The 17,460-nt window shown below is 36.5% G+C and overlaps 3 protein-coding genes across 3 annotated transcripts; all 3 read left to right on the top strand.

The window, feature by feature from the left end:
• Positions 1–1,087: 1,087 nt before the first annotated feature.
• Positions 1,088–4,369, top strand: LOC149050195 (uncharacterized). The gene is made up of 5 exons (XM_089196085.1): positions 1,088–1,254; positions 1,717–2,064; positions 2,502–2,675; positions 3,048–3,155; positions 3,690–4,369. The coding sequence occupies exons 2-5, from the start codon at positions 1,948–1,950 to the stop codon at positions 3,786–3,788; spliced, it is 498 nt and encodes a 165-aa protein (XP_089052211.1). The 5' UTR covers positions 1,088–1,254; positions 1,717–1,947; the 3' UTR covers positions 3,789–4,369.
• Positions 4,370–8,355: 3,986 nt separating this feature from the next.
• On the top strand, positions 8,356–10,438 carry LOC113667476 (uncharacterized). Its single transcript, XM_027183293.2, has 5 exons — positions 8,356–8,508; positions 8,620–8,718; positions 9,183–9,356; positions 9,643–9,750; positions 10,340–10,438. The coding sequence occupies exons 1-5, from the start codon at positions 8,356–8,358 to the stop codon at positions 10,436–10,438; spliced, it is 633 nt and encodes a 210-aa protein (XP_027039094.2).
• Positions 10,439–14,483: 4,045 nt separating this feature from the next.
• LOC149050194 (uncharacterized) lies at positions 14,484–16,637 on the top strand. Its single transcript, XM_089197571.1, has 5 exons — positions 14,484–14,636; positions 14,748–14,846; positions 15,311–15,484; positions 15,634–15,741; positions 16,325–16,637. The coding sequence occupies exons 1-5, from the start codon at positions 14,484–14,486 to the stop codon at positions 16,421–16,423; spliced, it is 633 nt and encodes a 210-aa protein (XP_089053697.1). The 3' UTR covers positions 16,424–16,637.
• Positions 16,638–17,460: the final 823 nt, after the last annotated feature.

Genomic DNA, 17,460 nt, shown 5'->3' with positions numbered 1-17,460 from the left:
TGGAGCACTTATTTGACCTGAGGCAAAATTTTCCAACAATCTGTATGAAATTCATAGCCATTTCCATTTATATTGCGGAATGATCAAAAACCATGAGGTTGCATTGGTTTCGTGGAGTAAAAATCACTGCAACCAGCGATAAATAACAAATATAAAAATCCACTTGACACAACCAAACTGCCCCGGAAGGAACAGTTAACAAATTTGAAAAATACAGGTCTATCAATTTAAGATGATGTAAAAAAAAAGCGAACGAACAACGAAACGTTTAGAGAAATGAGTCATCCGGAATATACCTGACAGAAAAAGCTCAACGAAAATATGATGACAATAAAAATCTGCGATAAAATATTACGACGTTTCGACGTTTCCAGAACGTCATTATCAAGTGAAATAGAATAATAAAATCGAGTATATATATAATGAAACGGTGAATAAATTACAAGGCGTTAAAAGTTAAACAAAGAGTTTGGCCCTAATGGAATCGCTCTGGGTGTTTAAATTGGGCCTTATTGTTCTTATGTACAACATTTCATAAACAAGACAATCCTATTTCGTGCCACATTTTTTAAGCATTCTAAACTGGCTCTCATTGAGTAAGTCAATGTTCCCATGGGCATCTCTCAGGTGGCGACCAATGGCAGAGTATCGATGATCAGCAATGCGTTGAAACAAATGGCGCGTCGTATATCCGACGTAATTTGAATCACACAAATCACATTTAAAACAGTAAACAACGCTATGCTGATTTTCGATGCGTGGCTTGATTTCTTTAAGCATTACTCAATGAGAGCCAGTTTAGAATGCTTAAAAAATGTGGCACGAAATGGGATTGTCTTGTTTATGAAATGTTGTACATAAGAACAATAAGGCCCAATTTAAACACCCAGAGCGATTTCATTAGGGCCAAACTCTTTGTTTAACTTTTAACGCCTTGTAATTTATTCACCGTTTCATTATATATATACTCGATTTTATTATTCTATTTCACTTGATAATGACGTTCTGGAAACGTCGAAACGTCGTGTTATGTTTTATAATTTTTTATCGCAGATTTTTATTGTCAAATGCTTCACCAAATCTTTACTTATTCGAAAATATGATGCAAGCCAATAAAACAGTTTCCTCTTCGTTTTGAATAAAAGGCAGTCAAACTCTCCTCATCATTAAAGAATTCTAAACACAGCCAGAGAAAGCAACCAAAGATTTTGAATCACAGAAGTCTAATTTTCAGAGATACTTAAAAGGAGAAAGGTAGGTCATAATAATTATCTCAAATAAGAAGTAGTATTTTTCAGCCCCTTCGGTAACTAGACTGGATATATTGTAAAAGCTAGAGAAAGTTAACGTAAAAAGAATGTGCAGATTCAAATTATTTCTTTCCCAGAGTCGTTACGAGAGCACTTCCAAAGACATCTTTAGTTTATTTGCCATTCAAAATATGACATGACTTCACCAAACTTTGCTTCAAATAATTTTTAACTGAAAGCGTCCAAGAATAACCGACAACCGATTCATAATTGGCTACTTAACTCCCCAAAGCTTCCGTCAAATAGGAGTACCTTTTTATATGAATTATTACACCTAAGTGCAATGGCTGAATTTTACGCTTTAGTATGAGAGCTCCGATTCAACAATCTTCACTTCTCCTTCGGCGAATAATATTTAGATGTAGGACACTACGCTTATTTTGCCAATAACGTTTGGGTTCACTAGATATGGAATTTTGCACGTCCTTGTTCGCTGCCATGTTCTTGGTGATTTTGGCAGCTCCGTTGAGTTACCAACCAAGTGATGCTGAAGTTGTCATCAGACTTTCACTTATGCCGGCGAGATCCAACGCCACTAAAGAGGTGGGGGATAAATTTTTTTTTTCTTACTGATTCTATTTCTCTATTAAGCTCCTAATGAAACGCTTTATGCAAAGTTTAGAGGACTACTGGTACAATGTTTTTTTATCCAAAGACATTGAAGGTCTACCAATTCATAGCCTCTAACTGGGATCTAAAGGAGACGCTCCTGGCTCTTGGAGTGGCTGATATACCTGTATGTTCCTCAAATCTGGTAAGTATTGAGAATTTCAATTCTCTTATCTTTTTCCAAAAACAAATCTACTTGAACATTTTAAACGGAATAACATTTCAACCCTAGTAATTGATCAATGTGTGGGAGGTACACCAGAAACACGGGCAAAAGAGAGAGAGAAAAAACACGAGCGAGTGATTACCTCCCGCGCTTGGCGGAACGAGGCACGGGCGCTAAGTTAAATAAATCACTAATCACTAGCCGATCTCTCTGACTGATTCAGTTTTCTGATTAACTATTTCAAGTTTATTTTAAAGAGCCTGCAACCAAGTCTCCAGTACTATCACAATTTCGACGATTACTCATTACAGTATTCTCCAAAGGATGGTGAAATTTTGACTTGCGTTTCTGCTAGTCACTATAAAATCTTTACAATTTGCTTCGTTTTAGATTTATGTTCTTTTGATTCTCCTCAGCAAAAGAAAGACAACCTCTCCATTGCCTTTATTCAACTTTGCAACTTCATCCGTCCACTTTACCTGGCCTACTCCTATGAAGAAGCTAAAGGATCTCAGCACAAAGTGTTGGCAAGTGCGCTCAAAGACACCAGTTTTCACCTGAATAATACGGTGCGGAGAGTGAGGCGTGAGGTAAGTTACCCTTGGATATAACAATTTTCAAATGAGAGGACGTGCATTTTATTATTTTGAAGATTCTGCTTCAATAACGGCGGAACATAAGAGTTAAGTCACGATACCTCGAAGAAATAAGAATCGCACAGGTTTAAGAATGGGAGGGAACAGTTAAAAATTACCTTGCTGGGCAGACAAAAAAAAAAAAGATGAAAGTGGACCAAAAAGGAGCGAGAGTGACTATCAATCTTTTTTCACAAAACTCTGAATCACGATACTATTGTTACGCCTTTAAAACTTACAACTAATTAAACGTAAGTTGTAAGTTTTGCCTTGTTCTTTTTCAGCCTTAAATCTAAAAACTGATGTTTAGTTTTTGTTCAATCTTAGATAATGAAAACTGGTTCTTCAGTACCCACTACTCAGCACATCTCAGGGGCAAGCCTGGATCATTATACTAGAAAATATCTACAAGCAATGGTCAACAACAAACGTGTGGTAAGAAAGATAAATCCGTGTGAAATATTCCTGAACCATAAATGACACATGTAGCGACAGCCAAAATTCACAAGGGAGTTAAGTAAATGTAAACCTCCAGAGGAGAATGGAAACTAAGCGGTGGTCTTTCCACCCCGATTAAAACTTGAAGAGAGACACTAAATATTATCAAGGGCCCGTTTCGCGAACGTACCAGCCATCTGACGAACCTGAAGTCATTATTTCAAAATCTAATGAAAAATCCAAGCAACAGAAAAGCGGGCGTGACTAAAACATACCTTCCCTTCTGTTTCATTTTCATACATCTTGTAATGCATCAATTTCAAACATTTAACGTCTCGCTCCTAAATGCAAACACGGCAGAGTAAAAGCAGCTTTGTTTTTCGTGGGTACCATTTGACTTTTAAAATACTTCTCCAGATAATTTCAATAGCCGTCAGGCACTAATTTCGCGTTAATTACAGAATCTTAACAATTATGATAAAAAGTGTCAAAGTGAAATGCTAATTAACAATTCCTTACTTTTTTTCTTAGAGTTTGACGATAACTGATAATGTGGTGAAGACTTACAGAAACTATGTCATCCTGTACACACTGAAAGATGTCCTCACTGACGTGTTGAATTGTGTCTAAGATTATCTATCACCGAACGAATTGCTCTCTGGTAGAGCAAAATATTTATTTATGACTTGTACTTCATTATTGGAATACTGAGAGACTTCAGTTTTTTAAATGTTTAGGTAGTTAAAGTTATTCCGCACAACACAAAAACTCTAAAGTACTGTAGAAGAACATCAGTTTGATTATACAAGAGCACTGCCCATCAAAACGCTATTCATTTCTTTTTGGGCAACAGTTTAGGGCTTCAACCTTGTTGCCTTAAATCAATGTTTTAAGTTTTCATAATTGTATAAAAATTCTTAAAAAGGAAACCAGACCTCAGTCTGAGGAATGATTCGAAAAATATGTTAGTTTCACGGAGTCGAGTAGTCAGTAACATTTTTCTATTATCCTTGTCTTTCTAAGCTCCTAGTTCAAGAATCGACTGCATGCTTGTAATTATAGAAAGAAACATTTTAAAGAGTCCATATTGAGACTATCATCCACTGTGTTACTGATGATAATCAGTGTTTATGTTGATTTTTCTAAGATTTATGATTAGCGAACAAAATGTAACTTCAAGCGTTCTGTTGTTAAATTAACAATGATACGTTAAAAATGGAAATCGAAAGCAAGGTCTATTTTCTATATACACATTTAATAAATATCGGTCTATATATGATTAAATGTAGGAAAAAAGAAATTTGTGTATTCACCTACTATGAACCCAGCTTTAAGAAACTCCCGCTTGACTTGAAGTTTGACTCTAAATGCTATTCAACACTACATAGCAGCACGTGCATTTTGTGTCACTTCTCCGAGGTTGGGGAACACATACGAACTCACGACGAATCAACGAAGATTTTATTGAAGCGTTAGTCAAATTATGATTGTCGATGCGCTCTGTTTGTTTATTGTATATCTCGGATGAAAACTGAGCTCTCAGTTTTCTCACACTGTATTTGCTAAATATGGTCCTGTCCTCATGTAGCACCGTTAAATGTATATCAAGAGCAAAGACTGAAATTTTTAAAATCCTCCGCGATGTGCAAAGTAGATTTTAGATCACCAACAAAGACAGTGAAAATTCAAAGGCTAAACTGTTCACTACTCACTGACTGAGTGACTGAATTGGGAAATACTATCAATTTCCATGTCGCCTTTATTATCCGTTAACCACTCCACTTCCTGCGATAAATGTCGCTTTCATCCATCTCATCTTTCTCCACCTTCGGTCCGCACGGAATTTATTTCCCCTCGTATTTCATTTAATTTACTTATCCACGCATTTATTTGCCTGGGTTATTTCTGTGGTGTGATGCTCACGATAAAGTGAAGTTCTATCTTTAAAATCGGAGAAAATAGGAAACAGGACTAATTGACGTCCTATGTAACAGAAGTAGGTTTTCTTTACTCCGCAACAAAATTTAAAAAGGCCAAATGAAAGCGTAAGGACTGTAACCATGTTATTATAATTCTGAACTATGGCTGGAACGCGGGGGAATTTAGTCTAAAACGCTGACTCTTAAACTGGCTCATAGAGAATGAATGTCTTCGTTTAAACTCAAACCTCAAATCTACTTTACAGCCCTTTTCTTGGCTGTATCATGATAAGAGATATAGAGTGTTTGGTGTCACATTCTTCTTCCAGTGAAAGTCTAGGTAATAACGGAACTTTACCGCCCATGAAGTACTAATTACCACTTTACGTAAACCGGAAACCATCACGTTTACCGGTAAGGTTGAAAAAGGTTTGTTACTGCGTCGAATGCGGAAAACAAAGATTAGACATAATTTTCCTGGATATATTTTAATGGATTGATTCTCTAATCCTACAAGTAACGCTTAACATTCAGACACAAGAAAGGGATGTCTTGTCAGCTAAAGTTGGCTCCGTATTGAAAAATCAAGTTAAAACGACTATTTGATCTTTAATATTTTCTAGTACTCGAAAACGCCACGCTTTCTGCACACAGGCTAGGATACACTAGCAGACGTCAAAACTGTTGAGTACGGATTCTATGTCTTCTACAGCAACAGCTGGCACACTACACGAACATGCGTTGCATGTCTTTCAAAACGTCATGTCGACGACCACCAAGACCACCTAACTGCAATTTATTTTAACATTTTAATTTCAACTACATCCGTTATCGTGTTTTTGATGGCTACGCGAAATATTCTACAGCTTTTGACTGCTGTAGTGACGTTTCAGCTCTTTGTAAGCGAGTTAGTTATTCTCGTGATGCTGCCTAAATTTGCGTGACGTGGACTCCGGCGAGTAACTGGAGTCAACGCGAAAACCTATTCATACTGGGTCATACTGTAACAGGAAAAATAACGCGCATTTGACGTTATAATTTGGGTGGCACTCATTAATACAAACAGGCTACGATTACGAAATTTAGGAGGAGAACTGATGCAAGAGAATATTTCTATTGCGGAGAAATATAAAAGAGATAAAGGAAAATATTTCATTTTTATTAAAAGGTGGATTTTCTGTTAGCAGCGATTTCAATCATTGTTTCCCTTCCCTAATTCAAAAGATGACATAATAAAATTACGGCAAGAGGAGACTGAGACATAATTTTCCTGTATATGTTTTAATGGATTGATTCTCTAATCTTACAAGTAACGCTTGACATTCAGACACAAGAAAGGGATGTCTTGTCAGCTAAAGTTGGCTCCGAATGAAAAATCAAGTTAAAACGACAATTTGATCTTTAATATTTTCTAGTACTAGAAAACGCCACGCTTTCCGCACACAGGCTAGGATACACTTGCAGAAGTCAAAACTGTTGAGTACGGATTCTATGTCTTCTACAGCAACAGCTGGCACACTACACGTACAGGAACCGTGCATGACCAGTTCATGATACCGATGCTCTTTGTTTTTATTCATTTATTTTTCTTTTTTACGTGAAAGGTTGTCTTTATGTCGAAATAATGTACCCGTAAAGGCCTCTGTTACTATCATAGACTAATTTTTGATTATTTCAAGAAGGAAGATCTCATGCCTCCGACCTATAAAAAATCCATTGTCTGTTTCTTGCGATTGAAGGTTATGATTAAAGAACGAGTAAATTCAAATGCTAAAATATACCCTCGTAGGCAATGAAATTATCTGTTCGCGTCACGTCAAGTCACCAAATGGGACCTATGGGTATTGTTCACTTCTTCAATTTAGACTACTACTCCTTCGCCCATTCTGGATATAACTAACAATGATAATAAGGGGCCTGAATCCTAAAATTCATGACCCACTTCTGGTGAAGAAGGCTTTGTCCTTCAAACGACATGAAAATAAAGTTACATCAATAGAGAGGTCACATTGTAAATATTTCATTTTATCATTCCACCAGTATGGCCTCGCGCGCGCTTTTAATAAATAAAAAAATTCATCTCAAAGATGTGTCCAGCTGAACGCCATCTAAGTTATCTATCAATAATAATATATTACGATAAAATTATTGCATCTCTCAATGGAATTGTCCTCTTCTATCTTCTGCGTTGATGTGAGACAGTCACGCTTTCCTTTTGAGTGATTGTCGTTTTGGACAGAAAGTTGCTTCCTTTCTTATCAAGAACTTTGGTAATGGAGGCAATAGCATTAAAGACGCGGAAGCGGTAAACGAAGTCCATGCACTTATCCATAAGGAAAAATCAGGATTGTGACAAATTAAGTCAAAGTGTTCCTGGATGCCTTGTATTCTAACAGCTTTACATTGATTGCTTTACGGGATGTGAAAAAACGGATCAGCAGCATTTCTTTAACCTACAGCAAAAAAAGTTTCAACAATCCATACGCAAATTTTAGCCATTCCCATTAACACTGCGGAATGAAAGCTTTCATTGAGTTTAAATCCGTACGGTTGTGTCAGTTACGCGGAGTCGAAATTACTGCATACCAGACATAAACTAAAAATCAATTTGATGGAACAAGGATGGATCGCTCGACTGTTACGGAAGGAACAATTAACACAGCTCAAAAGACACAGGTTTATGAATTCAAAATGATGTAATTTACAGAGCGAACTAACGATAAAATTATAGGGGAGATGAGTAATCCGGAATATGCCTGATAAAAAACATGATGCAAACCACTAAAACAGCTTCCTTTTTGTTTTGTATAAAAAGACAGTCAAAACTCGCTTCACCATCATTCATTCTAGACACGCAGTAGAAAACAAGGCAAAATTTCGAGTCAGAGAAGGTTATCTTCCAGAAATACTTAAATAGGAAAAGGTGAGTAGGCAATGCCGAGTTCGTTCTGCAATAACCTGGAACTAAAGCTAGATGAGGTTTAGGTTGAATGAACGCATAGTCTTCTTGTTAGCTTCTCAGAGGTTTTAAAAGCGCACTCCCGAAGACGTTTTGTTCAATTGCCATTCAGTATAAGAGATGAGGTTACCAAACTTAGCTCAGTACAGATAAATTTGAACTTAAAGCTCCGACCTTATTAAAAGACTAGCTACTTTAGTTCCTCAAATCAATTCCCCAAAGTTTTAATGAAATATTACGAGTGCCTTGTTATTTTTATCATTTTACACTCTATAGGACACTACGCTATTTTCACTGACAATTTTGTTCGTCTCCAGAAATGGAATTCTGCAAGTCCTTGTTCGCTGCCCTATTCATAGTAACTACAATGAGCTCAGTGACTTTGACAGCTCCAATGAGCTACCGACCAAGTGATGCTGAAATTGTCATCCGACTTTCACTTATGCCATCAAGAGCCAATGCCGTTAAAGAGGTAGGACATCACTGAAAATATTTTTCTTACTGATTCCATTTCAATATCAAGCAGTTTTTGAAACACATGATGCAAAGTTTCTTTAAGTAAACTATCGTATTTTATCCACAGATGTTGAAGGTCTACCAATTCATAGCTTCTAACCGGGATCTAAAGGAAACGCCATTAGCTCTTGGAGTGGCTGACACACCTGTGTGTTCCTCAAATCTGGTAAGTTTTAAGAACTTCGAGGTTTCACGCTTTTTTTTCCAAAATAAATCTACTTTCAGCTGGAGGTTAAACATTTTAAATGAATCAAAGTCACAATTCTAGCAATTTAACAAACTGTGTATAACGTAATCTCCAAGAATACAATGCACGCACGCACATGGGAGAGAAGACAAATGCTCATGAACCACTCACCCTTTGCTACATCGAAAGCTTATCACTACTTGTTCTATCTTACGCACACTATCCAGTTCAAATTTCAAAATAATCTATGAATTCAAGAACCCTCCCAGGAACAAATTTCTAATCCGAATAAATTTTGACGCCAACCCTATGCAGTGAACTACAAACTCTTGATAGTATTCACCAAGGTATGATAAAATGCTTGACAGAACTTGTGCTTGTGTAAGTCAATGATCGCAAAAAAAATAATTTTGCTGTGTTTCTGAATTTTTGCTTCTCTTCAGCAAAAGAAAGACAACTTCTCCATTGCCTTTATCCAACTTTACAACTTCATCCGTCCACTTTACCTGGCATACTCCTATGAAGAAGCTAAAGGATCTCAGCGAAACGTGTTGGCAAGTGCGCTCAAAGACACCAGTTTTCACCTGAATAATACGGTGTGGAGAGTGAGACATGAGGTAAGTTACCTTCAACCCTACCTATTCCCCTTTGAAACGGCTTTTTATTGATTTCTTTAGCAAGTAAAATAACGTTTTGTAATCCATTGAGAACATCGTGCTCTTGCAAAGACTCCATTTTATTTCAAGAGGGATTAAGTTGCTACGACACAATAACTCTACGAAACAGGAAATCTACTGCTTTTTCTTGTTTAAGAGCAGTCAAATAATGTACATTTTATTATTGCCTTGATATTTTTTCGCCAGTATCCTGAAAAACTTATAATTAGCTATTGTTGAATCACAGATAACGAAAACTGGTTCTCAAATACCCATTGTACAACATGTCTCAGAGGCAAGCCTGGATCGTTTTACCAGAGCATATTTACAAGCAATGGTCAATAGCAAACGCCTGGTAAGAAAAAAAAAAGAATTGCATGTTAAATATTCCTTTAAACTATAAATGGTACACGCAGTATCGAAAACTGACGAAAGAAGAAAAGAAATACAAATTAGCGTTCATAGAAGTGGTCTGCTCTGAGATTGTTGAAAGCAAAGGAAAAAAAACGATGTCCTCGGGACCCGTTTCTCCAAAGAACCGGCAACCTGATGGGGCATAAGACATTACTTTGTGTAAGGAATTAGTAGGCGAGTTCTAGATCAAAATCTGTACATTCTAATTCGATATCTCTATTGGTTGAATACTAGAATTATAAATATATCGATGTTGAATCTAAACACGACAAGCACGCGGGTAGCTTTCCAGAGGAGAGACTAGCAGGACTTTCCTGCGTAATTTTTCGTACGTGCCTCACATTCATCAATAAACTTTCATGGTATTTTTGTCCGCAAATTTCAATAGCTGCTAAAACCCAATTTTGTCGCATGTGCAGGATATCTAATTTAAAACTCCTTACCGCCAGAGCAATAACCTTAAAGTATAACAAAAAGAACTCCACAGTACCATGAAATACTAAAAATAGTTGATCATTTTATTCTTTCAGAGCCTAGCGATTACTGACGATGTGATGAAGACTTATAGAAACTATGTAGTTCTGTACACGCTGAAAGATGTTCTGAATGATGTGTTGACTTGCGTCTAAAGTTATTAAGTACTGATCGAATTGCTCTCTGGTAGAAGCAAACAACTTAATGGTAACTTCCATCTAATTATTGGAAAAATCAGATATTTAAATGCCCTTCCTTAATTCAAGAAGTAAACAAAAGTAAAGAAAACGTATCGAAATTAATATTCTGTAGAAAAAGAAATTTAAAACGTTATTTAATATTCGACAAGCATGCTTTGTTACTATAGAAAAGTACCGTTATAAAAGTCCATATTGAGACTACTATGTTACAGATGAAAATCAGTGTATATGTTAATCTTTTACAGATTTGCCAGCATGATATATACGTGTAAATGAAGGCGTGTTTTTGTTGCATCAATAATAAACGTTCTAAAAGATAGAAATCGCGTCTGAGGTCCATTTTCTTAAAAGCCATGCTTGCTCAGTGCTTGCAAAGTCCCCTGTTAATTGCAGTGACAATAAAAAGAAAAATTGAATTAAAAAATATGTCATCAAAACAAAGTTACTATTTCCTTTTTTAATTTCTACTGGCTTGACTTTTCAGCCTATAATTATTTCTTTTAGCTGTAAACTGGTGGTCAAATCTGACGCACTTCCATCACCGCTCCAGCAAACGGCCTTTTTTTCAGTTTTACTCCAACTCTTGAAGTTAACCAAGAAGAGAACTTTATTTTTTTTGGCGAATGACGGCCACCCTCTGGTATTTGAGAATGGGAAATTTCCCGACAAATGTGTCAATGCCTGCGTTGTTCTACTTGACTAATAGTGCCATTTGTTAGAAGCAATATGGTGACAGTAAGGCTAATTTGCGTGTGAATCAAATGATACTCTACGAAAGGCTAAGCCGATTTTTATCCTAAAAACCTGAACCTGTCGAGAATTCAGCGACGTCATCGGTTCTGTTTGCTAATTCCAAAATAGATTTCGTGATATAAAGCTTAGAAAACGCCACGTTCACTTATTTTGCTTATTAATACAAATGGGACCGACTATTCTCGTTTGCATTAAATTGGTGGAGGACGTCTCCATGGATTATAGTGCGAAAAACGTCTCTTAAATGTTAAGACAGGGAAAAAAAGGACACAAATTTGGGATTCACAACAAAGAGTACTGCTTTATTCTTTAAAAATCCGCCTATGTGTTTCGCCTATGTTTGTAATAGTCATAATGCTTCACATCACGCTTTTGCTAGCGTTGTAACATAACATAAATTCACGATGTTACTTCTGGTGTTGCTGTTGTTATCAAGAAGGTCCAAGATCAGTCAAACAGCAAATAAAAACGTCGGAGAAGTTGTTTTTCTGTCTTTGAGGTACTCCTGAATATATATCTCTGATCATGCTCTGCCCACGATCCAAAGTTATGTGGCTGTCTCGTTTGCTTTCATATACTGACTTGTTTCAGAAACCTTCCACAATGAGATACATGCGACTTCATAACGGTTTCTTTTTTTTCATTCTAAAGAATGAATCACATTTCAATAACATTCTTTGCTGTTTTCATTCTTGGCGACTGACCATGCGTTGCATGTCGTTCAAAACGTCATGTCGACGACCACCAAGACCACCTAACTGCAATTTATTTTAACATTTTAATTTCAATTATATCCGTTATCGTGTTTTTGATGGCTACGGGAAATATTCTACAGCTTTTGACTGCTGTAGTGACGTTTCAGCTCTTGGTAAGCGAGTTAGTTATTCTCGTGATGCTGCCTAAATTTGCGTGACGTGGACTCCGGTGAGTAACTGGAGTCAACGCGAAAACCTATTAATAGGGTCATACTGTAACAGGAAAAATAACGCGCATTTGACGTTATAATTTGGGTGGCACTCATTAAGACAAACAGGGTACGATTACGAAATTTAGGAGGAGAACTGATGCAAGAGAATATTTCTATTGCGGAGAAATATAAAAGAGATAAAGGAAAATATTTCATTTTTATTAAAAGGCGGATTTTCTGTTATCAGCGATTTCAATCGTTGTTTCCCTTCTCTAATTCAAAAGATGACATAATAAAATTACGGCAAGAGGAGACTGTGACATAATTTTCCTGTATATGTTTTAATGGATTGATTCTCTAATCTTACAAGTAACGCTTGACATTCAGACACAAGAAAGGGATGTCTTGTCAGCTAAAGTTGGCTCCGTATGAAAAATCAAGTTAAAACGACAATTTGATCTTTTAATATTTTCTAGTACTCGAAAACGCCATGCTTTCCGCACACAGGCTAAGATACACTTGCAGAAGTCAAAACTGTTGAGTACGGATTCTATGTCTTCTACAGCAACAGCTGGCACACACACGTACAGGGACCGTGCATGACCAGTTCATGATACCTATGCTCTTTGTTTTTATTCATTTATTTTTCTTTTTTACGTGAAAGGTTGTCTTTATGTCGAAATAATGTACCCGTAAAGGCCTCTGTTACTATCATAGACTAATTTTTGATTATTTCAAGAAGGAAGATCTCATGCCTCCGACCTATAAAAAATCCATTGTCTGTTTCTTGCGATTGAAGGTTATGATTAAAGAACGAGTAAATTCAAATGCTAAAATATACCCTCGGAGGCAATGAAATTATCTGTTCGCGTCACGTCAAGTCACCAAATGGGACCTATGGGTATTGTTCACTTCTTCAATTTAGACTACTACTCCTTCGCCCATTCTGGATATAACTAACAATGATAATAAGGGGCCTGAATCCTAAAATTCATGACCCACTTCTGGTGAAGAAGGCTTTGTCCTTCAAACGACATGAAAATAAAGTTACATCAATAGAGAGGTCACATTGTAAATATTTCATTTTATCATTCCACCAGTATGGCCTCGCGCGCGCTTTTAATAAATAAAAAAATTCATCTCAAAGATGTGTCCAGCTGAACGCCATCTAAGTTATCTATCAATGATAATATATTACGATAAAATTATTGCATCTCTCAATGGAATTGTCCTCTTCTATCTTCTGCGTTGATGTGAGACAGGCACGCTTTCCTTTTGAGTGATTGTCGTTTTGGACAGAAAGTTGCTTCCTTTCTTATCAAGAACTTTGGTAATGGAGGCAATAGCATTAAAGACGCGGAAGCGGTAAATGAAGTCCATGCACTTATCCATAAGGAAAAATCAGGATTGTGACAAATTAAGTCAAAGTGTTCCTGGATGCCTTGTATTCTAATAGCTTTACATTGATTGCTTTACGGGATTGTGAAAAAACGGATAAGCAGCATTTCTTTAACCTACAGCAAAAAAAGTTTCAACAATCTATACGCAATTTTTAGCCATTCCCATTTACACTGCGGAATGAAAGCTTTCATTGAGTATAAATCCGTGCGATTGTGTCAGTTACGCGGAGTCGAAATTACTGCATACCAGACATAAACTAAAAATCAATTTGATGCAACGAGGATGGATCGTTCGACTGTTACGGAAGGAACAATTAACACAGCTCAAAAGACACAGGTTTATGAATTCAAAATGATGTAATTTACAGAGCGAACGAACGACGAAAATTATGGGGAAGATGAGTAATACGGAATATACCTGATAAAAAACATGATGCAAACCACTAAAACAGCTTCCTTTTTGTTTTGTATAAAAAAACAGTCAAAACTGGCTTCACCATCATTCATTCTAGACACGCAGTAGAAAACAACGCAAGATTTCGAGTCAGAGAAGGTTATCTTCTAGAAATACTTAAAAGGGAAAAGGTGAGTCGGCAATGCCTAGTCCGTTCTGCAATAATCTGGAATTAAAGCTAGATGAGGTTTAGGTTGAATGAACGCATAGTCTTCTTGTTAGCTTCTTAGAGGTTTTAAAAGCGCACTCCCGAAGACGTTTTGTTCAATTGCCATTCAGTATAAGAGATGAGGTTACCAAACTTTGCTCAGTACAGATAAATTTGGACTTAAAGCTCCGAACGTATTAAAAAGCTAGCTACTTTAGTTCCTCAAATCAATTCCCCAAAGTTTTAATGAAATATTACGAGTGCCTTGTTATTTTTATCATTTTACACTCTATAGGACACTACACTATTTTCACTGACAATTTTGTTCGTCTCCAGAAATGGAATTCTGCAAGTCCTTGTTCGCTGCCCTATTCATAGTAACTACAATGAGCTCAGTGACTTTGACAGCTCCGTTGAGTTACCGACCAAGTGATGCTGAAATTGTCATCCGACTTTCACTTATGCCATCAAGAGCCAATGCCGTTAAAGAGGTAGGACATCACTGAAAATATTTTTCTTATTGATTCCATTTCACTATCAAGCAGTTTTTGAAACACATGATGCAAAGTTTCTTTAAGTAAACTATCGTATTTTATCCACAGATGTTGAAGGTCTACCAATTCATAGCTTCTAACCGGGATCTAAAGGAAACGCCATTAGCTCTTGGAGTGGCTGACACACCTGTATGTTCCTCAAATCTGGTAAGCTCTAAGAACTTCGAGGTTTCACGCTTTTTTTTCCAAAATAAATCTACTTTCAGCTGGAGGTTAAACATTTTAAATGAATCAAAGTCACAATTCTAGCAATTTAACAAACTGTGGATAACATAATCTCCAAGAATACAGTGCACGCACGCACATGGGAGAGAAGACAAATGCTCATGAATCACTCACCCTTTGCTACATCGAAAGCTTATCACTACTTGTTCTATCTTACGCACACTATCCAGTTCAAATTTCAAAATAATCTATGAATTCAAGAACCCTGCCAGGAACAAATTTCTAATCCGAATAAATTTTGACGCCAACCCTATGCAGTGAACTACAAACTCTTAATAGTATTCACCAAGGTATGATAAAATGCTTGACAGAACTTGTGCTTGTGTAAGTCAATGATCAAAAAAAAAATAATTTTGCTGTGTTTCTGAATTTTTGCTTCTCTTCAGCAAAAGAAAGACAACTTCTCCATTGCCTTTATCCAACTTTACAACTTCATCCGTCCACTTTACCTGGCATATTCCTATGAAGAAGCTAAAGGATCTCAGCGCAACGTGTTGGCAAGTGCGCTCAAAGACACCAGTTTTCGCCTGAATAATACGGTGTGGAGAGTGAGACATGAGGTAAGTTACCTTCAACCCCCTTTACGAAACAGAAAATCTACTGCTTTTTCTTGTTTAAGAGCAGTCAAATAATGTACATTTTATTATTGCCTTGATATTTTTTAGCCAGTATCCTGAAAAACTTATAATTAGCTATTGTTGAATCACAGATAACGAAAACTGGTTCTCAAATACCCATTGTACAACATGTCTCAGAGGCAAGCCTGGATCGTTTTACCAGAGCATATTTACAAGCAATGGTCAATAGCAAACGCCTGGTAAGAAAAAAAAAAGAATTGCATGTTAAATATTCCTTTAAACTATAAATGGTACACGCAGTATCGAAAACTGACGAAAGAAGAAAAGAAATACAAATCAGTGTTCTTAGAGGTGGCTTGCTCTGAAATTGTTGAAAGCAAAGGAAAAAAAACGATGTCATCGGGACCCGTTTCTCCAAAGAACCGGCAACCTGATGGGGCATAAGACATTACTTTGTGTAAGGAATTAGTAGGCGAGTTCTAGATCAAAATCTGTACATTCTAATTCGATATCTCTATTGGTTGAATACTAGAATTATAAATATATCGATGTTGAATCTAAACACGACAAGCACGAGGGTAGCTTTCCAGAGGAGAGACTAGCAGGACTTTCCTGCGTAATTTTTCGCACGTGCCTCACATTCGTCAGTAAACTTTCATGGTATTTTTGTCCGCAAATTTCTGCTAAAAACCAATTTTGTCGCATGTGCAGGATATCTAATTTAAAACTCCTTACCGCCAGAGCAATAACCTTAAAGTATAACAAAAAGAACTCCACAGTACCATGAAATACTAAAAATAGTTGATCATTTTATTCTTTCAGAGCCTAGCGATTACTGACGATGTGATGAAGACTTATAGAAACTATGTAGTTCTGTACACACTGAAAGATGTTCTGAATGATGTGTTGACTTGCGTCTAAAGTTATTTAGTACTGATCGAATTGCTCTCTGGTAGAAGCAAACAACTTAATGGTAACTTCCATCTAATTATTGGAAAAATCAGATATTTAAATGCCCTTCCTTAATTCCAGAAGTAAACAAAAGTAAAGAAAACGTATCGAAATTAATATTCTGTAGAAAAAGAAATTTAAAACGTTATTTAATATTCGACAAGCATGCTTTGTTACTATAGAAAGGTACCGTTATAAATGTCCATATTGAGACTACTATGTTACTGATGAAAATCAGTGTATATGTTAATCTTTTACAGATTTGCCAGCATGATATATACGTGTAAATGAAGGTGTGTTGTTGTTGCATTAATAATAAACGTTCTAAAAGATAGAAATCGGTCCATTTTCTTAAAAGCCATGCTTGCTCGGTGCTTGCAAAGTCCCCTGTTAATTGCAGTGACAATAAAAAGAAAAATTGAATTGAAAAATATGTCACCAAAACGAAGTTACTATTTCCTTTTTTAATTTCTTCTGGCTTGACTTTTCAGCATATAATTATTCCTTTCAGCTGTAAACTGGTGGTCAAATCTGACGCACTTCCATCACCGCTCCAGCAAACGGCCTTTTTTTTCAGTTTTACTCCAACTCTTGAAGTTAACCAAGCAGAGAACTATTTTTTTTCTGGCGAATGACGGCCACCCTCTGGTATTTGAGAATGGGAAATTTCCCGACAAATGTTGGAATGCCTGCCTAGTTCTACTTGACTAATGGTGTTATTTGTTAGAAGCAATATGGTGACAGTAAGGCTAATTTGCGTGTGAATCGAATGATAGTCTACGAAAGGTTAAGCCGATTTTTATCCTAAAAACTTGAACCTGTCGAGAATTCAGCGACATCGTCGGTTCTATTTGTTAATTCCAAAATAAATTTCGTAATATAAAGCTTCATAAAGAAAACGCCAGGTTCACTTAGTTTGCTTATTTATACAAATGGGACCGACTATTCTCGTTTGCATCAAATAAGTAGAGGACATCTCTATGGATTATAGTGCGAAAAGCGTCTCT

This window comes from Pocillopora damicornis, chromosome 2, assembly GCF_964200805.1.
Source record: "Pocillopora damicornis chromosome 2, jaPocDami1.2, whole genome shotgun sequence".
Taxonomy (NCBI): Eukaryota; Metazoa; Cnidaria; class Anthozoa; order Scleractinia; family Pocilloporidae; genus Pocillopora; species Pocillopora damicornis.
The sequence above is the reverse complement of the archived record's forward strand: the minus strand, read 5'-3'. Positions and strand labels throughout refer to the sequence as shown.

Coding starts and splice junctions, on each gene's coding strand:
- LOC149050195 (XM_089196085.1), top strand. CDS start 1,948: ATGTTTTTTTATCCAAAGACATTGAAGGTCTACCAATTCATAGCCTCT. Junction 2,065..2,501: donor CTGTATGTTCCTCAAATCTG/GTAAGTATTGAG, acceptor GATTCTCCTCAG/CAAAAGAAAGACAACCTCTC. Junction 3,156..3,689: donor TGGTCAACAACAAACGTGTG/GTAAGAAAGATA, acceptor TTTTTTTCTTAG/AGTTTGACGATAACTGATAA.
- LOC113667476 (XM_027183293.2), top strand. CDS start 8,356: ATGGAATTCTGCAAGTCCTTGTTCGCTGCCCTATTCATAGTAACTACA. Junction 8,719..9,182: donor CTGTGTGTTCCTCAAATCTG/GTAAGTTTTAAG, acceptor GCTTCTCTTCAG/CAAAAGAAAGACAACTTCTC. Junction 9,751..10,339: donor TGGTCAATAGCAAACGCCTG/GTAAGAAAAAAA, acceptor TTATTCTTTCAG/AGCCTAGCGATTACTGACGA.
- LOC149050194 (XM_089197571.1), top strand. CDS start 14,484: ATGGAATTCTGCAAGTCCTTGTTCGCTGCCCTATTCATAGTAACTACA. Junction 15,485..15,633: donor TGTGGAGAGTGAGACATGAG/GTAAGTTACCTT, acceptor GTTGAATCACAG/ATAACGAAAACTGGTTCTCA. Junction 15,742..16,324: donor TGGTCAATAGCAAACGCCTG/GTAAGAAAAAAA, acceptor TTATTCTTTCAG/AGCCTAGCGATTACTGACGA.